The following is a 20,122-nucleotide window of genomic DNA, read 5'->3' as shown; positions in this document are numbered from 1 at the left end:
TCAGGAAAATGGAGGCAAATCTTTAAAACTCACCAGTACCACCTAACAACTACAAACTGTTAAGAGAGAGTGCCAGGTTGCGGGGTGGGGCAAAGGAGCTACCTTTGTTGTACACGTTCGTGGGCAGCTGCACGCTGCTGATGGAGGTGTTCACCATCAGATTGCTGAAGTGCGCATTGGATTCAAGGACAAACTCAGCCCCCAGCTCCACGTAATTGCCATTCTCATCCCTCTCGTTGATCAGGACAGAGTTGTAATAGTTAAACTAGGGGTGGAAAGAAAATAGCAGCACAGAGACAGTGTGGACACAAGAGACATACAAGGTGAGAAAGAGAAAGAGAAATGGCACAGATCAGAGCGCTCAGATGTAAGAGGTGGGGTCAGACGGGCTGACAGCATCCATACAAGCAACATCCATGGACAACTGAGGCAGTGACCTGTATTACACATTTGGACAAATACAGATCCCAGACAGTTGGAGAGCATGGTTGATTCACTTGGTTTTTGATGTAAGTTGTCTAGATTACTGCCTCAGTTCTCCACTTTGTCATGTGTGGGCATGACCAGATCAGAGCCAGAGACGGGTAGGTAGAGGTCCAAGGTGAAGTAAAGAGACAGGGGCAGCCTCATGGGCACCATCAATTTTCTTCCAGTGTAGGAGGGCTCCTAGGAACCCAGAGTGGTGGGTCCTGAGAGGTGAGGCTTCTCTCTTTAGAAAACAGCCTTCAGCCTGGGCCCGAGGCAGGGTCTGTGGCCCCCGTGTCCCTCTGAGGAGCCAGCAGTGTGCTCTCTGCCTCTAGCATGTAGTGTTAAAGGGTCTACTTGGAATACCACACTTAGAGCCATGATCAGACCTACCCCACTCCCTCTACACCACCTGGTTCACATCTTGAACAGCCCCCTCAGGGCACCCTATGTCTTGCCCCACACCACAATACTGCTGACTGCAAGAGCTTTCTTTCTTTCTTTCTTTCTTTCTTTCTTTCTTTCTTTTTTTACAATCGATAATTGATTTAAGTTTTCATCATTTTTTTAGAAATAAAAAGGTCTAAGGACAGATTTGCTTTTTAAAGCAAAAAAGTTGCAAAAATGAAAAAATGATAAAATGTAGTTTTGTTATATCCTAATTGCTTAAGTGTGTTCTGTAAATTCCAAATAAGTAAAATAATATAAAAAATATTTTCAAATCTTTATAGAATGAAAACCACAATCATTAAATACTCCTGGATTTCCTTTACTCCTCCCACAGATGAATTCACAAATATATAAAAACTGACATACATTTATCCTCCTGCTGGTGTTGATCCTATTATCTGGGAACAAGCCAAGGTGAATAACCCTGATTCTGAAAAGTTAATTCTGGTACTCATGGTGGGTTTCAAAAAACTTCTTCGAAGACTGAAGTTTCAAGATCAGATGACTAAGCAACAGCAGACCAGATTAGATATCATATCTGAAGATTAGCTAATTACAGAAGAATCAAACCACAACTATGGCCAAAATTGCACAATACAAGAGGAAACTCATGGACCTTTCCCATAGAACTTTACAGGTTCTAATCAAACAGGAAATTCAGAGAAAGAGTGGGTATGCCATTCAAGCTGATGAAGAGCAGTTGGGAGTTCAGCTAGATACAATTCAGTGTGAACTGAATGCACCTACCCAGTTTAAGGGCCGACTAAATGAACTGATGTCCCAAATCAGGATGAAGAATCATTTTGGTACAAGAGCTTTCTAAAGCACAAATCCAGCTGTGTCCCTCCCCTGCTCAAACCCTTCAGTCTGTGACATTCCAGGCTGAGTTGAGGCCAGATTCCTATCTGTCCACAGTCACTTTCTACTTCACCATCCCCTGGACATACAGAACTGACCATTCACAATTTCCTCTATCTTGTGTTTTCCTATTTCAGTGTCTTTTCTTTTCCCTCAGCTTCTCCATGCCTTTCCTGTTCAAATCCCACTCAGCCTGAGGCTGGTCCTAATGCCACCCTGTCTGCAGGACTTTCTGAGCCTCTACTCCTTCCCTTCTGCATTCTTGTAACTCTGTTTACCAACTCTCATGGACTTGTTACATATGCCTCATGCTAGAGTTATTTGGTCTATGAGCTTCTTGACTTTTTATCTATCCAGAGGCTAGCACATGGTGGTTGGGCAAAAAATGTTTATGGAAGTCTTGAAAAGTCTTGAAAATTTTCTCTCCTATCTGGTCCATAAATCTCTTCTGAAAAGACTGGAGAGTATTTCAGAATCAAGCTATTATATGGTCATACATATCCTATGCACATTAAAAGATGGTGCTGGACTGTCTACCTTCCCCCACCCCTCTGTATCTTATACCCAAGGGACCCTGGCTCTTGGCGGGGGTTTAGTGATTAGTCATCATACCCTCCCAGCAGCAGCTCTGGGAGCAGGACTCACCACCAGCGATTCATTGAATTCATGGTTCAGGTCAGCCTCCTCAGCAGCCTCTACCAGATTCTGAAGGATGGAAACACAAAGGGGAGAATGAATGGGCAAAACAAGGCCAGTAGGTCTTCAACAATTTCTACTCCTAAGAATATACCCAAGAGAACTGAAAACAGGTACTCAAACACTAACCTGTGCACAAATGTTTGTAGCAGCACTATTCACAATAGCCATAAGGTAAATGCATGTTATTAAGTGAAAGATGCCAGTCTGAAAAGGTTACCTGCTGCATTCCAACTACATGACATTATGACATTATGGAAAAGAAAAACTATGGAAACAGTAAAAAGATCAGTGTTAGCCAGAGGTTTGGGGGAGGGAGAGATGAATAGGCAGAAAACAGACAATTTTTTAGGGCAGTAAAGCTATTCTGTATGACCTATAATAAGCTAAGTGAAAGACTCCAGATATAGAAAGTTACATACTATATGATTCCATTTTTGTGAAATATTCAAATGGAAAATCTATTGACAAAAAGCAGATTAGTGGTTTCTGGGAGCTGGGGAGTGAGAGTGACTGCTTAATGGGTATAGGGTTTCAGTCTGGAAGTAATGAAAAGTTCTGGAACTCGGTGGTGATCGGAGTTGCATAGATGCATAGAGTGTATCTAATGCCACAGGATTGTACATTTTAAAATGGTAAAAATAGTAAATTTTATATTATGTGTATTTACCATAATTTTTTTTAAAGAAGGATGTCAGCATTACAGAACATGATGGGAAGTAAGGAAATTAAAGAAGACACAGATAATGGAAAGATCCCTTTTTATGGATTGGATGAATTAATATTGTTAAAAGGTCCATACTACTCAAAGCAGTCTACAAATTCAGTGCAACCCCTATCAAAATCCCAATATCATTCTTTACAGAAACAGAAAAAAAAACCACCATAAAACTCATGTGGAACCACAAAAGACCATGAATAGCCAAAAACAATGTTGGGTAAGGAGAACAAAGCTGGAGGCATCACACTTCCTGATTTCAAAATATATTGCAAAACTACAATAATCAAAACAGTTGGTATTGGCAGAAAAAACATATAGACAAATGAAATAATTTGAGAATAGAGAGCCCAGAAATAAATCCATACATTTATTTAAAAATTTTTTAAATGTTTTATTTATTTATTTTGGAGAGAGAGAGAGAAAGCATAAGCTCAGGAGAGGGGCAGAGAGAGAGGGAGACACAGATTCCAAAGCAGTCTCCAGGCTGCCTGACACAGAGCTCAAACTCACAAACTATGAGATCATGATCTGAGCTGAAGTCAGACACTTAATACACATGCACCTCTAATCCAGCATTTAAAACAACTGATCTTGAAGGGTGCTAAGTACACACAATGGTGAAAAAAATAGTCTGTTTAATAGATGGTGTTAGGAAAACTGAATATTCACATGCAGAAGAATTAAATTGGATCCTTATCTTATACCAAATACAAACAACTCAAAATAAAGACTTAAATGCAAGACCTGAAATTATAAAATTACTAGAAAGCATAGAGAAAAAGTTTCTTGTCACTGGTCTTTTGGGGGAGCGTGTGACACCCAAAACACAGACAAAAAGCAAAAATAGAAAGGGGATTGCATCAAACCAGAAAGCTTCTGCACAGCAAAGGAAACAATCAACAGAGTGAACCTATGGTTGGCAAAACTGGAGAGCTACATGCAAAAGAATGAAACTGGACCACTTACATTATACACAAAAATAAACTCAAAATGGATTAAAGACCTAAATGTGAGGCCTGAAAGTATAAAATTCCTAGAAGAAAACACAGGGAATAATTTCTTTGACATTCACCACAAAAACATTTTTCTATATAGGTCTCCTCTGGCAAGTGAAACAAAAGCAAAATTAAACTATTGGGACCACACTAAAATAAAAGGATTTGCACAGTGAAGGAAACCATCAACAAAACAAAAAGGCAACCTACCAAATGGGAAAGATATTTGCAAATGATATCTGATAAGGGCTTAATATCCAAAATATATAAAGAATTTATACAAGGCAACAGAAAAAAAACCCAAATAATACAATTAAAAATGGGCAGAAGAACTGAATAGACATTTTTCCAAAGAAGACATACAGATGGGCAACAGACACATGAAAAGATGCTCAACATTACTAATAATCAGGAAAACGCAGACTAAAACCACAATGAGATATATCTTTGTATCTGTCAGAATGGCTAAAATAAAAAACACAAGAAATAACAAGTACTGATGAAGATGTGGCGAGAAGGGAACTTTTGTGCACTGGTGGTGGGAGTGTAAACTGGTGCAGCCATTGTGGAAAATAGTATGGAGATTCCTCAGAAAATTAAAAATAAAATTACCAGATGATTTAGTAATTCCACTACTGGGTATTTACCAAAAAAAAAATAAAGACACTAATTCATCACCACCATCCACCTCCAGAACTCAAAAAAGAAAAGAAAAGAAAAACACTAATTCAAAATGATATACGCATTCCTAGGTTTATTACAGCATTACTTACAATAGCCAAGATACGGAAGCAACCCAACTGTCCACTGATAGATGAATAGATAAAGAAGATGTGGTGTGTGTACAATGGAATATTAGTCATAAAAAAGAATGAAATCTTGTCATTTGCAACAACATGGATGGACTTAGAGGGTATAATACCAAGTGATATAAGTCAGAGAAAGACAAATACCATATGATTTTACTCATATGTGGAATTTCAGAAACAAAGCAAACAAACAAAAAAAGAAACCAACAACAACAACAAAAGGCTATTAACTATAGGAAACAAACTGACAGTTACCAGAGGGGAGGTGAGTGGGGGATGGGTAAAATAGGTGAAGGGGATTAAGAGTGTACAACTTGATGAGCACTGAGTAATGTTAAAAAAAAAAAAAAGTCAAAGGACCTGAATAGGCGCTCCCCAAAGAAGACATACAAATGAGCAACAGATATATGAAAAGGTACTCAATTTCACAAATCATCAGGGAAATGCAAATCAAAACCACAAATGAGATACTACTGCATACCTGTTAGAAGGCTGTTATTAGAAAGACATAAGATAACAAGTGTTGGTGAGGCTGCGGAGAAAAGAGAATCCCTGCGTTGTTGGTGGGAATATAAATTGGTACTACCATATGGAAAACAGCATGGACATTCCCCAAAAACTTAAAAATAGAACTATCATATGATCCAGCAATCCCACTTCTGAGTACATATCAAAGTAAATGAAATCAGGATCTCAAAAAGATATCTGCACTCCCATTTCACTGAAGATAATACCAATAATAGGGAAACAACCTAAATGTTAGTCAACGTGATCTCTCTCTCTCTCTCTCTCTCTCTCTATTCTATCTTTATTCAGCCTTAAAGGAAAACCGTTCTACTTGCAACAACATGGGTAAACTTGAAAGACATTATGCTAAGTGAAATAAGCTAGATACAGAAAGACAAATATTGTATAATATCATTTATATGTGGAATCTAAACTAATCAAACTCATAGAAACAGTTACCAAGAGCTGATGGGGGAAAGGCAAAATGGGGAGATGTTGGTCAAAGGGTATAAAGTTTCAGTTATGCAAGATAATAAGTTGTAGAGAACTGATGTACAGCAATATGACTTTAGTTGGCAGTTTTGAATGTTGGCATTCTTGAGGGTTGCTAAGAGGGTAGATCTTGGGTGTTCTCATCACACATAAATAAATAAAGGAAGGAGGGAGGGAGGAAGGAAGGAAAGGAGCGGGGGAAGGAAGGAAGGAAGGAAGGAAGGAAGGAAGGAAGGCAGGCAGGCAAAGAGGCAGAAAGGGAGGGAAGGAGGAAGGGAGAAAGGAAAAGTGCGAGGTATGGATGTTGGTTGGCTTGGTTGAGGTGAATATTTCACAATGTATATGTATATTATTGGGTAATCAGGTTGCACACCTTAAATATACATAATTTTTTTTTTTTTAATTTTTTTTTTTTCAACGTTTATTTATTTTTGGGACAGAGAGAGACAGAGCATGAACGGGGGAGGGGCAGAGAGAGAGGGAGTCACAGAATCGGAAACAGGCTCCAGGCTCTGAGCCATCAACCCAGAGCCCGACGCGGGGCTCGAACTCACGGACCGCGAGATCGTGACCTGGCTGAAGTCGGATGCTTAACCGACTGCGCCACCCAGGCGCCCCTATAATTTTTTATTGTCAATTACACCTCAATAAACCTGGGGAATAAAAAAGACTTGAGCTCCTATTCTGGCTTTTTTAGGGGGCAAGTTACTAAGCCTCTCCGGGTCTCTATTCATATAACTGTATATTGCGTCAAATAATTCAAGCACCAAATCCTAGGATGTGATGAAGAAATTCCACAGGGCATCCCCATGGAAGGGCCCAACATCTGTGCCCAGAGAGATGTTTTAAACAACACTGAAGATGGAAGGAGGCAAGCGTTACTGCCCACGTTGGTTGTATGTGAGGTCACTGTCCCCCTACTGTCCAGGATGGGCTTTCCAGTCCCCAAGTATCTTCTCTGATGCTGAGATCCCTTGCCCCTAAGCTATAGAAAAGAGGCTGCAAATTGTCACTTGTGGGAAAGAAGTTCTCAGTGACTTTGACACTGATGCTTCCCAGGCAGTGGGCTTTGATGGGGATGTGGGGAGCCGGGCAGGACCCTGGTCAGGCTGCAGCTTGCTTTGTCAGCACTGCCAGATCTCTCCCTAACCCCTGTCCTCAGCCTCTCCTGCACAACCTACCACCAAGCTCCATCTCCTCTCTCCTTGTTTTCCTGGCTCCCCAAAGGGAGTCCTTTTGGGGACAACACTGGTTTTGGATGGCCAGATGTCTGGATGGGTGGATCAGGAACTATGTCTCTCCAAGCAACCAAATCCCCACAGATATCAGGGCAGTCCCTTCATGCTAGGGAAGGGACACATTCTGTTTCTAGCAGGGCCAAGCCAGGCTTGGTGGATGTGCAGTGAGGGAATCACCTGTGCATGAGGCCCAGCACTATAAGTACTTCTGCTGTCTGGATGGCCCTCTGAGCACTCGAGAGCCATGGCGGATGGGTTGGCATACAGAGGAGGAGAAGGTGGGGGGAGGAGTAGGGGAAGGAGAAAAGGGGAGAGGACAGAAGGGAGAGGAGATGAAGGAGCTTCGCTTTTTGAGCTCTCCATCTAGCTATATTCCCTCCCACCCACTAGCCATCCAGCCATCCACCTGTTCATTCAGCAGCTGACTCCTAAGACCTCACTCTGTACCTGTTCTTTGCCAGTCTCTGAATGTGAGGTTGTGATGCGGAGTCCCTCTTAACACTGTAGGTTGATCCTATTGTATTGGACATTGTTCCCTAAGGCAGAACTCAAATCTCAGGCCCCTTCTCGCTCCCCTTGCTTGCCATCATTTTCTCCGTTACAAGGATCTTTAGGCTCATGGGGATACAAAGCAGACACTCATAAGGTAGGAAGAGGATGGTGTGGGAAAGAGGATGCAGGGCCACAACACTGAGTGTCATTTTGGTGTCACGGGCCCTGGGATGGAACCCCCACAAATCATAGGACCTGGAGTACCTTGACAGCCTCCACCTTCCTGCGTAGCATGGTTTCCATGTCCTCTGAGAACTTCCTCACCAGCTCCAAGCCATCCACCTCCTTGATCCTCAGACTGGACTCCACATCCTTGTATTTCTGTGTAGGGGAAGTGGGAGAGATGGGCACCTGTGGTCTTGTACATGATTATGTGTGGCCTCCAACCTCCCAACTAGTGTATTCACACCTGTGAAGTCTTGTTGACTGGACTAGAGGCAAGGACAGGCCCTCCCCTTCTTGTATAATCTCCCCCACTAACATTAATAGTTGTCTCTTATCAAATGTCCTCTCTGTTCCAGGAACTCTGGAGATGTTGTGGTTAATATCCTTAAAAGGGAGTAGACTGAGGCTCAGAGAGGTCAACAAACTTGACCAAGGTCACACAGCTAGTGAATGGAGAACCTCATCCTGGAATTCTGGAGAGCGCCCAGAATTCCATGTTTTTTGTGCAGTCATGCTGCCTCCCTTGGGCTGCTCACAGGGACTGTGAGACATCAGTTTATCTTTCCCTGACACCTAGTGGTATCAGTGTGGCCCCTTCTCACATCCATGTGAACTGAGATTCTCACTGCTGGGGCAGAGCTTGGCAGCAGCTGCAGGTTGCCCAAAGAACTGCCAGTAGGCCTAGGAATTAAGAGAGCTGGGATCAAATCTACTCTCTGGGCCCGCAGGAGATAATCTTTCACCTGGCGTGTGTCTAATGACCCAGTTTGGCCAGCTAGTGGTCATGTGACAGTCGAGTTACTTAGTTTCCTCATCTACAAAACGTCACATTTGCACGGCTTTAGAGCAGGCTCTAGAATGCTTTTACCCAAAACGGCGAGGCGACGTAATTACTGCTGTATCTCCCTCACCCGGGGTTGGAAGGCACAAATGAGTAAAGTGCTTTGCAATGTAGAAGCTCCAAGTGAGCTTAAAGGGTCTGAGTTGTCATTGCTGGAGCGGCCTGCAGGGAGCGCAGGACTTCCGGTCCGGTCCACTCCCGCCAGCCAAGGACCAGCGGGCCGGAGGAAAGGGCTGCAGCGTGGCCTTGCGAAGGCATAAAACCCTGGGGGTTTACTCTTAGCAACATTTAGAAAATGGTGAAGATCGTACTCACCTAATGAATTAAAGCGTGAATATAAAGCTCTTAGCAAATGGTAATAATAAAGGATGGCAAGCTATTACTAAAACCAGTCTGGAAGTTATAAACATTAGAGAGAATGAGGTTGTTTATAATCCAATGAGAGGACAAGCTTGGTGTCAATCTGCTCAAAAAGCAATTAATAAATAAAGGCGTAGAGGGAGCTGGTGCAACATCCTGTCCATCAGACACTGCTTCCCGCCCTGAGCCATGCACGGGCTAGGCCTCAGCGAGGGCCGGTGTGGGCGGTTGGCAGCGCTGCGGCAGGGCTGGAGGTCCTGAGAACTGGAGGTAAGGGAAGCTCTGTCTGCAGAGGCCATAGGCCCTCTCATCTCCTTCTACTGCCCAAGCACCTGCAGGATACTTACCCCTTTCTCCTTCCTCTGCATACCCTTCACAGTCAGGCGAGCATCCCACTCTGCCTACACCTGCTCCCTCTCCCTTTTCTTCTTCATAGCCACACACCCCCATCTCTCTAACAGCATGCTGGCATCAGCCTTTGGGGCATCTGAGCTGACACTACACTGTGCTCTTGGCCACTTCACAGTACCGCCCCCACTGACTTGATCTGTGACTTGGGCAAATCATTCCCTCCCCGGTCCTCAGTTTCCCCATCTGCAAATGAGGTGAATGGATTAATCTCTAAGACCCCTTACAGCATGGACATTGGGGACTTGAGAACTCTGCTTCTCCATCAGGAGGAAGTCCCTGACTGACTGCCCCCTGTGAGCTCCCTGGAAGGGGGTTACTGACCTTCTGCAGCAAGAGAGAGCCCGAGTATTTGGTCACGGTGTCATATAGGTCCCTGCCGAAGGTGTCTGCCCACAGCTTCACTCTGCCGGGGAATGAAAGTACATGTGTATACACATGCACCACACAGACACACAGATATGGAGACACATATATGCACACACATATATGCACACACACATGCACATAGAACACCAGCGTGTACACACACACACACACACACACACACGCTGATACACACACAGAGACACACATGGCACATAGAGAGACCCACATACATACATGGATGCACGTACACACCACCTACACCCAGAAACACCCACAAAGAGCTACCATCCCTCCTGGTCCAGGCAGGAGACCTAGAGGACCTTTTGGGGGCACAGCAGCTGCCCTCAGGGCAGGGCAGATGAACTGGGAAGCAAACCCTGATCCCAAACCCCTAAGGGTTCTGGTTTGTGGGTGGAGAACAGAGAGGAGAGAAAGGGAAGAGGTTATGGACAGGCCCAGACCAGGGTGGGGAGAATACTGAGGGTGGAAACAGGAACTGTTTGGTAGCACTGCAACTTTTTTTTTTAATGCTTATTTATTCTGAGAGAGAGAGAGAGAGAGAGAGAGAGCACAGAGGTGGAGCAGAGAGAGAGAGAGAGAGAGAGGGAGGGAGACAATTGCAAGCAGGCTCTGCACCATTAGCACAGAACCCATTGCAGGGCTGATCCCAGGAACCTTGAGATCATCACCTGAGCTGAAATCAAGAGTTGGATGCTGAACTGACTTGAGCTACACAGGCGCCCCGGCACCACTGCAGCTTCTTAATGGGCTGTGCCCTTCAGTGTGCCTTGCTCAAGGTCACGACTGGCTGCCAAATCCTCTGTTGAAACTTCAGAGGGGACATGAGGCCAGGGACAGAGGAAGAGGCTCTGAGCTGCTTTTGTGGGGCAGAAAGCAGGCCAGACAGGGAGGGTGTGAGGAAGCAACCCCTCACCCTGGGTGCAGGCAGCCTAGTAGAGAAGCCCTGACCTCTGATCCGTCCCCAGAAGTGCACCAAGATCCTGCCACCTGGGCAGGCTGGTGGCATCCTGGGGAGAATACATAGGACTGTGTCAGAGCCTCTCCAGATGGAGCAAAAGGAGCTTACCCTCATGATCCTGTCAAGGTCCACATTAATTCAATCACTCAACCAATAATTATTAAGGTCCTACTGTGTGCCAGCCATTGTGCACAGCACTGCAGTCATATCACGGTCCTTCCTCATCTTTGTAAAACCCTCAGTTAGAAGGACACCCCTCCATATACAGATAGCATAATACATGTTTGAAGGGGAGGGGTGCCATTGCAGGGCTGATCCCAGCCCTGCAAAGGGCTGGGGAGGGTAGTGGTGGTACCAGGAGGCTTCTTGGGACAAGTGGGATCTGAGTTCAGTGTTAGAAGTTTGGGAGAGTTTAGGCACCTGGGTGGTTCAGTAAGTTGAGCATTCAACTCTTGATTTCAGCTCATGATCTCACAGCAAGGGTTCGAGCCCCACATTGGGCTCTGTGCTGGGTGTAGAGCCTGCTTAGGATTCTCACTCTCTCCTTCTGCCCTTCTTCCCTGCTCATACTCTCCCTGTCACCCAAAGAAAGAAAGAAAGGAGGGAAGAAAGAAAAGCACAGAAAAGAAAGAAAAGTAAAAGAAGTTTGGGAGAGTTTAGCCTGCCAAAGAGATTTCTAGGTAGAGAGTATAGAAGAGCTTGGAGGGGTCAAAAATGACTTCAGGTTTCTAGCTTGGGTAGTTGAGCTGATGGTGGTGCTATTGAGAATTATCAGGAAGATCAGGAGGAACAAGTTTGAGAGGGTGGAAGGTGATGAGTGTCTCTTGGGATATATAAATGTGAGGTTCCTGTTGCAAAGCTACTGAGTGCTGTAGGATATGTTGTGCACTGCACAACTCCAGAAGGTACCAATTGCATTATATCTTGGAAGACACAAACTTAAACTTAAAACCTCACAAGATATTTAGAAAGAGCTGTCCACAGGCAATGGTATGTGAGTCTAACAAGTAGAGATAGGGCTGAGAGTCATTAGTACATAGGTAGAGTTGAAACTCTGAAGGTATATGGGCTCTCTCAAGGAGAGTGTGGAGCATGAGAAGACCTGTGAGTTGATGAAAAACCCTGGGAGGCACCAACAATCTGGGGGGCAGGAAAAGGGAAAGAATTGCTTGAGGAGGACAGAAGGTCAGCTCAGGTGCCCAAGGAGTCCCAGAGGAGCACAATGTTAATGGAAGTTGAGGCATTGAGATTCAAGTAAAAGAGAGTCCAGGGAGATGGAGCCAGGAATGTCTACTGGGTTGGGCAGGGAAGAGATCTTTGGAGATCTCGATGGGAACAGTTTTGGGAGGGCAGTAGAAGCCTGGGCAGGTGGTGGAGGCTGAGGGCTGAGCAGGAAGCAAGGGCACAGCTGGACACAAGGGAGATGAAATGTCATCGGGGTGGAAGAGGATTCAGCAGGAGAGAGAGGTGGGGTTTTGTCAAGGGCCTGGCAGAGGTCCAGCTCCCAGGAAGAGGCAGGTGCAGATACAGGCAGGTTTGAGGGCTAATAATCTCAGCCAACGTGGAGGTTTCTAAGTAGATGGTCCAGTCTGCCATTCTCCTCAACAAAGACCTGGATTCCAGCATCTTTACTCAGCACTCAGCCTATTCCTGGAGTTCCCCTTCTACAATTTTGTTGTGTATTCTGGGGCTTGAAACTTATTCTCAACATCTCCCTCAGCAACAGATAGTCTTATAGCCCAGCAACAGGTGAAGCACAGGCCAAACTGACTTGAGTTTAGATTCTGGCACTTCCGTTTACTGCCTGTGTGAACTTGGGGAGGTCATCCAACCTCTCTGAGCTTATTTCCTCAAGTACAGAATAGGGAAGCTATCACCCACCTCATTGCATTGCTGTGTGGAGTAAATATATTATTTATAAAGCACCTAATGCTGTACTAGGCATAGAAAAAGTAGAGGTTATACAATCCAGTGTAAACAAGGCTGCTCAAATCCATTGCTCAACAAAGCTAGACATAATGTGCATTGTTTGTCCTCCCTGTCTCCACTTCTGTTAAGAAATGAGGTTGACAGCTGGCTCTGGTAGCCTATTTTGCTGGTCGTGAGTAGCTGGGCTTAGATATGGACTGAGCAAGCTGCCCCCTTTACTCTAGAGTTCTCTGCTCCCCACATACATCGGCATTTCTTAATAGGACCACATGATCAAAGGACAGAAAACTAGACACTCTCAGAGAGGTTGCACAGCAATTAAACTTTATACCAAAATGTAAATGACTGAGAGCAGATTCTTTCCTGGAGCTGGGCTGATTGACAGAATGTAGAAGGGGGCCTGGAAGGAGGCAGAAGGGAAGACTAAGGTGACCAAAGTCCAATTTTACTCAGCTCCCGGTTGCATGAGCCATTTTGTTGGTTTAGAACTGCTTTACCCTTTCAGAATGTCAAAACACAAATTTCCCAACAAATCCTTGGGGAGCCACGACGATCATTTTGAGCTAGCACATCTCCCACTGCCAGGGGCGTAATGGCAGCGATTATCCTGGAAGGAGCATCCATCGGGCCTGCAGGAGCTTGAGATGCTGCTTGCCAACCAGAGGAATGAGGACCCTCACTTCAGTTCTGCCTGAAGTCAGCAGGTGTGAGGAGTGGCAGGTGGGGCTCCTGAATGGCAGAATGTGGGAAGAAGGGAGGGAAAGGGAGAGTGGAAACCCCCAGGGGGAGCCCTGAGGGAAGCTAGAGGTCCAGGTGGGAAGGTGGACAGAGGATTGAGCTCTACAGGGGGAAGGAAGGGAGGAAAGGGCCAGAAGATTTTAGAGGGTTGGGGTGAACTTGATGCTTACGTTTCCAGAGGAATCTCGGTCTGCGCGTGTGTGGGGGACAGAGAAGTACTGGAGAGTAGCAGGCACAGGATGACCACGGTCTTCTGCAAGGAGGCCCAGGACCCTGGCCATTGGTGGCAGGGCCTCCTGCTGTGGGGGGCGCTGGTGTCTAAGTGGAACCTGGGGAGTCCTGGCATGGTGTCTCTGCTGGGCTCGGGGTGAAGGCAGGGAGAGAAGAGAGCAGTCTCCAACCGCCAGCTCTGTCTGCCTGTCACCTAGATCCTTGGGACAGCCCCAGGCCTTCTGCCTTCCTGGCAAGCCTGGGGTTCCCAGCTTTGTCTTGTCTTGGCTGCAACGCTTGGCAGGGGTGGGGGTTTCTCTCTGCCTACAGAGTACAGTGCACAGAGGAGCCGCCCCACCTGACCAGCAGGCTCCAGGAGGGGGCTGATGGTCTGAGGGGGGTGGTTGTGACAAAATGAACCCGTTAATCCATTGGCCTCTCCTCTAATCCCCTGCCTGACAGCAGGGAGGAGGAGGTGGCAGAAATGACCTCAGCAGGATTACCCTGATTTGAGAAGACAGGACTGGGTTCATTCCATTAGGGGCCAGAACTTTAAAGAGACAGCCCTGTTCCTGTAGACTTGTTTCTTCTGGACCCAAGGGGAGGAGAAGACTGTGACACTGGCCTGAGAACAACAGGGGGCATCTGTCCAGTGCTCTTACTTATCAAGAGAAGGAACAAATTGGGTGCCTGAGTCATTCAGTTGGTTAAGGGTCTGACTCTTGATTTCAGCTCAGGTCATGATCTCAGGTTCGTGAGACTGAGCCCTGTGCTGGGCTCTGCACTGACAGCATGGAGCCTGCTTGGGATTCTCTCTCTCTCTCTCTCTCTCTCTCTGTCTCTCCTCCTCCTCCTCTCTCTACCCCTCCCCCCACTCTCAAAATTAATAAATAAACTTAAAAAAAAGATGTAACAAATTGGTGTTTTAAATCTTAGAGCCACTCTGGGAGTTCAGTGTCATCATCCCTGTTTTCAGGGGGCTCTTGAGGCACAGGGAGGCTTGGGGACGGAGCTGAGACTGTAACTCTGGCTCCAGGCCTGCTGCCTTTTGATGAGGTCATAGATAATGTCAATATCCTATGGCCCCCATCTCCCCCATGTGCTCCTGGTCCTAGGCTAAGGACCAGGGAAGCTGGGAAGCTGGGAAGCTGATGAAGCTTCAGGGCCCCTCCCTGAGGGGCAGCATGTTCCTGTACCCAAATGTTGCGTTAATATATGCAAAAGTAAGATTGTCCAAGTACAAGTGGTTAATAGCTCTGTCTCTTTCCATTCCAACTTCTCTGTCTGATTTTCCTTTAGTTGGGTGATGTTTTGAGTGCCTGTGGGCATTTCGGGGATCCAGCTAAGAGGAAGTTGAATTGGGGAAACATTTAATTTGGGCTTAGAGAGATATATTTCTGTAGCTCACTGTCACTTCCATGTATAGATAACTTATCTGCAACCATCCGGGTATAGGAATGGTTTCCAGGAACACTCTCATCACTGCCAGTGCCTACACTGTTCATCAGGATGTGCAGGTGCAGCCTAAGTTTATCATGGTGTGAATGTCCTACAGCACCCACCATTGGAAGTATGTGGGAGGGGAGGGAAAAATAAGGTTTGGAAATACTTTGAGCCAGAAGCTAGTCTTGCAGATTCTTCCAATGATCAAACAAGTAAAATTGCCAGAAGAGGATTTGGTTCTTATCAAGGCCTGGCCAAAACAGTTCTCTCTTGTTAGGAAAGTAGTCAATGTTGAATGTATGTAATTATAAATATAGCTTATATTGTCTTCTCTTCTGATGGGGATTACACAAAACATAATTTGACCAAAACTGTTGTGTTTGTGGGCCCAGTCTGGTACTGGTGCTACACGGGCACTGCATGTGAAGTCTCAGCTTACACAGAACACGTATCGGTGCTTCTTAGTGGATCTGATACATCTTGTCCTGACAAAATCTGCGGGTTCCAGCAAAGTGGCACACAAAATTGCCACCAACGCAGAGAAATGCCTGAAGAAGCAAGTGTTCTAGTGACAGAACTCCTACACAGATTTATCAATAAGTCAATGTTGTAGCATCAGAGTAATCTGGTTACGCAATTATTTGGTTCAACATAACATGGCAGACGATTTTTAAACGCATTTGAATTGTTTCTATGAATGCCTAATTTCAGATGAAGTTTGCACATTTAAAAAATACAAATCATAGCAAATTTAGAAAAAAGTACTACACAGGCTTACGGGACAATTAATAAATAAGAACACGTACTTTTTCTAGGTTTATGATTTCTGTAGTATTCATCACCTTAAAATGTGTAGTTTCAAGTGATTTTTTTCATTCTAAATAAATGTTCACTTTAATATCTATTTTTGTATTTATAATTTGCATTCCTTTTCTATAGATAACCACCCCGAAATTTTGCAAGCTTCTGACCCCACAGCATCTGGCCCCTGACCCCTTTGTGGCACCTGCTCACTGAAGGCACTGACTTCTTCTAACGGGATAGGCATGGAGCTACATAGAAACTTTTGCTCACTTCACAGATACAACAGTGGCCCAGGTCCTACCTGGCCCTTTAGATTTGCTTGGGAAGACCTCAAGGTTCTTGTAAAGAAAAACACTGATGTTACAATGGTGAGTAAAGGAAAGTGATGTATTTTTTTTTTCATATTATGGTTTTTTTTTTATGAAATTTATTGACAAATTGGTTTCCATACAACACCCAGTGCTCATCCCAAAAGGTGCCCTCCTCAATACCTATCACCCACCCTCTCCTCCCTCCCATCCCCCATCAACCCTCAGTTTGTTCTCAGTTTTTAACGGTCTCTTATGCTTTGGCTCTCTCCCATTCTAACCTCTTTTTTTTTTTTCCTTCCCCTCCCCCATGGGTTCCTGTTAAGTTTCTCAGGATCCACATAAGAGTGAAACCATATGGTATCTGTCTTTCTCTGTATGGCTTATTTCACTTAGCATCACACTCTCCAGTTCCATCCACGTTGCTACAAAAGGCCATATTTCATTTTTTCTCATTGCCACGTAATATTCCATTGTGTATATAAACCACAATTTCTTTATCCATTCATCAGTTGATGGACATTTAGGCTCTTTCCATAATTTGGCTATTGTTGAGAGTGCTGCTATGAACATTGGGGTACAAGTGGCCCTATGCATCAGTGCTCCTGAAAGTGATGTATTTTGAATAACCTACTGAGGTATTTCACTCTGCAAGTGCCTAACCAGCTGTCTAGAGAAAAATACCTTTTAAATAACTCTAAAATAATTGCTTTGTATCATTGTTTACTCTGGCCCATTTTGCTCATTAGGACTATGACCCAGAGGTATACTGCATGATATTGGGAAACACTACGGATTGTGGTGGGAGCGGGGGAGTAAGGGAGGGCAGAGGACTTGGGAGCCGAATAACTCCAGAGAAGAGATGTCTTAGTAGGAATAAAATGAAGCATGGGAGCAGAGCATAGAGCTAAGGGAATGATCAGTCCTTAAGACAGATGTTTGAAACTCAGAACCTTCAGGGGCTCATCCCTTAGCTGCAGGCCAGGATGGCATATTCATGCTGGCTAGGAGAGAACTGATGTTGTGGCTTTATTTTTTTTAAGTTTATTTATTTTGAGAGACAGAGCAAGTGGGGGAGAGGGGCAGAGGGAGAGGGAGTGGGAGAATCCCAAGGAGGCTCCACACTCAGCTCAGAGCTCCACATGGGACTCAATCTCACAACCGTGAGATCATGTCCTGAGCTGAAATCAAGACTTGGACACTTAACCAACTGTGCCACCCAGGTGCCCCGTGGCTTTATTTTTAAGGGCCATAAGAGAAGGAGTATTGCAACTTTCTCTTGGTCAGTGTTTCATATCAAACCCCCCACAATTTAATCAATCCATCCTAACCCACTTTCCTGGGGCATCTTGGCACCAGGCACTGGAGATATGATGCATAGAGCTGGCATGAAGATTGGACATGGTTCATGAGATAGGGCTCAGAGTCTTTACAGGAAGGCCGATCTCAAAACAACAGCTTAGGGAGCTAAGTGCTGTGATGCATAAGCGAAGTATTTGGCAATGTAGTAGAGGGGACATTATTCTCTCCTTATGGTGGGGAAAAAGGAGGAGGGAAGTTTTAGGGAAGCCTTCACAGTGAAAGAGGCATTTGAATTAGGCGTTATTTATTTATTTATTTATTTATTTATTTATTTATTTAAACTTACATCCAAATTAGTTAGCATATAGTGCAACAATGATTTCAGGAGTAGATTCCTTAATGTCCCTTACCCATTTGGCCCATCCTCCCTCCCTCAACACCTCCAGTAACCCTCTGTTTGTTCTCCATATTTAAGAGTCTCTTATGTTTTGTCCCCCTCCCTGTTTTTATATTATTTTTGTTTCCCTTCCCTTGTGTTCATCTGTTTTGTCTCTTAAAGTCCTCATATGAGTGAAGTCATATGATATTTGTCTTTCTCTGACTAATTTCGCTTAGCATAATACCCTTCAGTTCCATCCACGTAGTTGCAAATGGCAAGATTTCATTCTTTTTGATTGCTGAGTAATACTCCATTGTGTGTGTGTGTGTGTGTGTGTGTATCTATATCTATATCTATATCTATATCTATATCTATCTATATCTATATCTATATCTATACCTATGTCTATGTCTATGTCTATATCTATATCTATATCTATATCTATCTATATCTATATCTATCTATATCTATACCTATGTCTATGTCTATGTCTATATCTATATCTATATCTATATCTATATCTATATCTATAGATCTTCTTTATCCATTTATCCATTGATGGAAATTTAGGCTCTTTCCATACTTTGGCTATTGTTGATAGTGCTGCTATAAACATTGGGGTGCATATGTCTCTTCAAAACAGCACACCTGTATCCCTTGGATAAATACCTAGTAGTGCAATTGCTGGGTCGTAGGGTAGTTCTATTTTTAATTTTTTGAGGAACCTCCATACTGTTTTCCAGAGTGCACCAGCTTGCATTCCCAAGTCTTTATTTATTTTTTTAAAGTTTTATTTATTTAAGTAGTCTCTACACCCAACGTGGGCTCAAACTCACGACCCCGAGATTAAGAGTTGCATGCTCCTCCAACTGAACCAGCCAAGTGTCCCTTGACTTGGGCTTTAAATGATGAATAGAGTTCACCAATTGGAGACTACTCAATGGATAGTTATAAGGAACAGACAGCATACAAGAAACAGAAGGAACAAGAGTAGGAAACCATGGTCATGTTATGTTGTATACACTTGTTGGAAAATAGTCAAAATATCAGATATCCATAACTGTATACTAAGTTATACTTAGTGGCTTAAAATAAATCAATATATTATTTAGTTAATGAATGTGCATTTTGGGCAGGGCCCAGCAGGGAAGACTCTTCCATGAGGTGTCAGCAGGACAGCTTAATGGGGCTGGAAGATCCACTTCCAAGGTGGCAAGTCGGTGTCGACTATTGGCTAGGAACCCAGCTCAGGCTGAGGGCTAGGAGACTCAGTTTTCCTCCACATGGCTGCTCAGACTTCCTCTTCGTGGACAGCTTGGGTTTCCTTACAGCATGGTGACTGGAGTCCAAGAGTTAGAATCCCAAGAGAATATACTGGTTATTGTATTGTCTTTTATGGTCATGGAAGTCCCAGAGCATCACCTCAATTGTGTTTTATTGGTTAGTTAATTATCAAAGGGAGGAGACACAGACCCTACCTCTCAATGGCAAGAGGGTCAAAAATTTGCAGACATGTTTTAAAACCACCACTGTGAGGGTGGTAGGGTGAGGGATAAGGGAGGATGGCAAGGGTGGAAGGGTTGGGGGTAAGTGAGGTGAGAAAGGTGCTGTAGGAGATGAGGCTGAAGAAAAGTTAGATTATACCTAAATTATGAAGGGATTATATTAGTTCTTTCTAAAATATAACTCAAATCTCCCCTGCTGCAAGTCCACATCTATTGGAAAGTACCGATTTATGGGTGTGGCAGTACAGGGGAACAGGGGGGTGGGAAGGAAAAGAAACAGGGAAGAAAAAGATATAAAAGAGTCATGTATCTGTGCTAAGCTCCTTTGTGCACAGACTACAAGTGTACTTCTTTGTCTATCGCTCAGTGAGCACTGGTCAGTGAGAATTCCCAAGCTCTCCTCTTTAGGGTGTGCATCCTGCCCTCTTCTTCCCTTGTCCCCTTTCCCTGCCTCCCCACTCCCACTCTCCCCCTCTTCTCCACACACACTTTCTTTACATTATTGGTGACTGTCCCTGTGGAGTTGGTCCACTAGCTCCTCAAGGACTAAGCTTAGGTTGGAGCTCACTCATCTCTGGGCTCTTCCTGTCTGAGCAATG

The 20,122-nt window shown here is 44.5% G+C and overlaps 1 protein-coding gene across 1 annotated transcript in view; it reads right to left on the bottom strand.

Moving 5' to 3' along the window:
• The window catches only part of CACNA2D4 (calcium voltage-gated channel auxiliary subunit alpha2delta 4), a 111,624-nt gene extending 97,706 nt beyond the window's left edge, over positions 1-13,918 (bottom strand). Inside the window, exons 1-5 of the mRNA XM_047866840.1 lie at positions 13,743-13,918; positions 9,882-9,963; positions 7,988-8,104; positions 2,419-2,478; positions 103-265 (exon numbers count right to left, since the gene is read on the bottom strand). Coding sequence (XP_047722796.1) covers positions 103-265; positions 2,419-2,478; positions 7,988-8,104; positions 9,882-9,963; positions 13,743-13,918 — 598 coding nt within the window. The remainder of the gene's footprint in view (positions 1-102; positions 266-2,418; positions 2,479-7,987; positions 8,105-9,881; positions 9,964-13,742) is intronic.
• Positions 13,919-20,122: the final 6,204 nt, after the last annotated feature.

Source organism: Prionailurus viverrinus, chromosome B4 (genome assembly GCF_022837055.1).
Source record: "Prionailurus viverrinus isolate Anna chromosome B4, UM_Priviv_1.0, whole genome shotgun sequence".
Lineage (NCBI taxonomy): Eukaryota > Metazoa > Chordata > Mammalia > Carnivora > Felidae > Prionailurus > Prionailurus viverrinus.
Note: the sequence above shows the minus strand (reverse complement) of the source record. Positions and strands in the feature narration are given on the sequence as shown.